This window comes from Vicia villosa, linkage group LG2 (genome assembly GCF_029867415.1).
Source record: "Vicia villosa cultivar HV-30 ecotype Madison, WI linkage group LG2, Vvil1.0, whole genome shotgun sequence".
Taxonomy (NCBI): domain Eukaryota; kingdom Viridiplantae; phylum Streptophyta; class Magnoliopsida; order Fabales; family Fabaceae; genus Vicia; species Vicia villosa.
In genome coordinates, this window is record NC_081181.1 from 143,625,919 (window position 1) to 143,629,058 (window position 3,140).

At 36.4% G+C, this 3,140-nt stretch overlaps 1 protein-coding gene across 1 annotated transcript; it reads left to right on the plus strand.

Annotated features, from left to right (window-relative positions):
• The first annotated feature begins 1,979 nt into the window (after nt 1–1,979).
• Nucleotides 1,980–2,839, plus strand: LOC131650221 (ubiquitin-like-specific protease ESD4). The gene is made up of 5 exons (XM_058919939.1): nt 1,980–2,087; nt 2,174–2,284; nt 2,386–2,467; nt 2,561–2,656; nt 2,741–2,839. Exons 1-5 carry the CDS (start codon nt 2,029–2,031, stop codon nt 2,837–2,839), a joined length of 447 nt encoding a protein of 148 aa, XP_058775922.1. The 5' UTR covers nt 1,980–2,028.
• The last annotated feature ends 301 nt before the right edge of the window (nt 2,840–3,140 follow it).

Sequence of the window (3,140 nt, forward strand, 5' to 3'; positions counted from 1 at the left end):
AGGACCTTTGACATACCAGATGAGCGTAAAAAGTACATACTTAGTTTGGCCGGAAAAAGATATAGAGGGTGGAAAGCTTTTTTGACAAATAACTATCTTAAGGATAAAGATGGAAACTTTCTTGAAGAGGCGCCGGGAAGACCACTAAAGTATAAGATCTTCATTGATGAAGAAGATTGGGTTAAGTTTGTAAATCAAAGAGATGAAGCTTTTCGGAAAAGGAGTGTCACAAATAGCGCGAGAGCATCAAAACCCGCATATCCATACAAAAAAGGGCGTATGGGATATGCACGCTTGGAGGATAAAATTGTAAGTAAATAGAAATGCGTTTTAATTAATTGTCTAAATGTGTTTTATTTGACGATTTTGCGATTTGTGTCAATGCATAGTTGGAGGAGTCTAAAAGTGAGGAAACCTCACTTCCTGTACATGTGTTGTGGAGGGAAGCTCGGGTGGGCAAGAATCAAGCCGTTGATCCCGAAGTTCAGAGAGTGTATACTGAATGTGTAAGTATAATACTGTGTCTTTATTTAAATCAAATGTTTTTTAATATATAAATGATTTTTTATCTCCACTAATAATTATTGAAATATAAATGAATTACAGGAGACCTTGTCGCAATCGGTGTCCACCGGTGAGGATCATGATGATAGGAGCGTACTTAGTAGAGCCCTACATGCTCCTGAGTATCCCGGTCGGGTGAGGGGTAAGGGTCATGGTGTGACTCCAACCTCTTATTACAAGAATCCTAGGAGAAGAAATCCTTCAAATGAAGAAGTGTTGCAAAAGTTGGCGGAATTGCAAGCACAAGTCTCTGCATTGCAAAAAGATAAAGATTTGTATATGAGAGAAAAGTGCAATACTGCATCGGTGAGAGAAACTAGTGATAAAGCTAGTTTCAACGGTCAAAGAAAATTTCCCGAGGTATTTCTTACAAATTGTTCTATTTCCTTACAAATTGTTCTATTTTGTTAACGATAATGACTTTATATTTACTATTGGTTTAGGGCATTTCTTCTTGCCAACTATTCTTATCGGCACCGTGTTATCGCCTAGTTGGCAAGGGAAAAGTGCACAACACTGTGGGAGATTTACTTCACCATAGACCGCTCCCGGATGGACACCTGAAAGTATCGGTGGATGTTGTAGTAGATCATGATGCGATGCTACCGGTACCTGACTTGGTCTCAGAGACGACATTGCTGCGAGATGCAATAGGATCATTTGTTGCATGGCCCTCGGAGCTCATTGTCATTAGTGATGAGGTATATTGAAAACAATTAAGAAATCATTTAGTTTTCGAATGTCAATTCTAAACCGTTTATTAACTATTTTTTACATTTTAATTTTAGATTGCTCCTATAAAACCCGCAAATAAGGGTAAAGGGATTTTACAGGAGGAGGAGTCTGTTGCATCACTAAAAGAGGTACATTTAAAGTGTTAATAATTAATCTGAATCTAAATCTGCATGATTTTATATTTTACCTAACTTATATGATTTTTAGGCATCCGCTCGGGAGTCACAACAAGTGACGCAGCATGTTCGTACCGTACCACCCACTGGTCCTCCGAAGCCAGCGGGAAAAAAAGGCGGTGCTTTTGTGCCTCGGTACCGGTCGACGCTCGCAACAATGGTTGATATGTCCGATTTGAAGGACGGTGCTTTACGTGAAATCGTTATGGATGAGAGTGTCTTCGGTATTGAATTCAAGTCACTTATTGAACTTGATGACTTGGAGGAGATTTTTAAGCATGATCAACTAGGCGTCAATAACATGCACTCATACATCCGGTAATATTCCCTCATCCGATATATTATTTAATTAGTCTCACAATATAATTTATTTACACATTTCAATGAAAATAATCTAATGTTTGTTATGTTTTTATTTAAGGTTGTTGTATGACAGAGTGTTGCGCGGGACTCCGTTGTCTAACAGATTCCGTTTCGTGTCTTCCGCCCACTGAGCGGAATGGCAATTGCTTCGGAACGGGAATCAGTTAGACAGCGATTAGTCGATAGATTCATGTCCACCGGCAACACAGAATGTCTGCATCTTTGGGCGTATAATACCCGACCAGTAGGGTTAGTTTCTCATTCTTTGTTCATCTAATCTCTGTTTCTTTTGTGTATAGCAAAATTTTCATATAACCTATTGTTTTTATTTATAGAGCACACTGGTTGCTGCTTGCTATCAACCCTATAAGGGAAGTCGTGTATTATCTGAATTCGGTAAACGGTGAATGGACCAATTATCAGGCCATGAAGGACATCGTTGATTTGTAAGTGGGATCGTTCTAAATATATATTCGTGTATATTTATATATATTTACTTATTTGTGGGATTGATCTAAACATATGCTTTTATATATTTGTTAATTAGATCAATACAAGTGTTCCGAAGTCAACGGGACGCACAGGTATCCCGAACTAAATCTAGCAACATTACTTGGATCCAAGTGCAGGTACATTATTTTTCACAATGTTGCTTATAATATATTTATGCTACTTGATAAAACAATGCACAACTATAGAATCTTATTTGTTTTTCTATGTAGTGTCCGCAACAGCGAAACAGTTACGATTGCGGATACTTTGTATTGAGGTATATAAAAGAAATCCTTCAGGCAAATCAATTAGAGATTCCGCTCACGGTATGAATTTATAACTTAAGATAATTTCATATAACTTATTACATTTAACTAAATGTATCATTCATATTTTTTTTTGTTTTGTAGTACCTTGACGAATTCCGTGCCGCTACATACCCGAAACTTAAGTTGGAAGAAATAAAAGAGGATTTGAGTCATTTTTACATTAAGCACTTTTTCATGTAGGATTTGTGTCGATTTACTTACAATTTTATATAACATTATTGATGTTGTAATATATGATGTATATATATAATTTTGGATATTATTTTGGTATATATATTGTCTTACTGATGGCTGAAATAATATCGTCGAAAATAAATTACAGGTCGAAAATAAATTACAGGTCGAAAATATTACAGGTCGAAAATATTACAGGTCGACTGGGAGGATTAAATTACAGGCTGCACATTAAAAAACCTCACAAACCTACTAAAGCGCTTCTAAGTAAAAGCGCTGCCAAAGATTAATAAAAAAGAATTAAAAA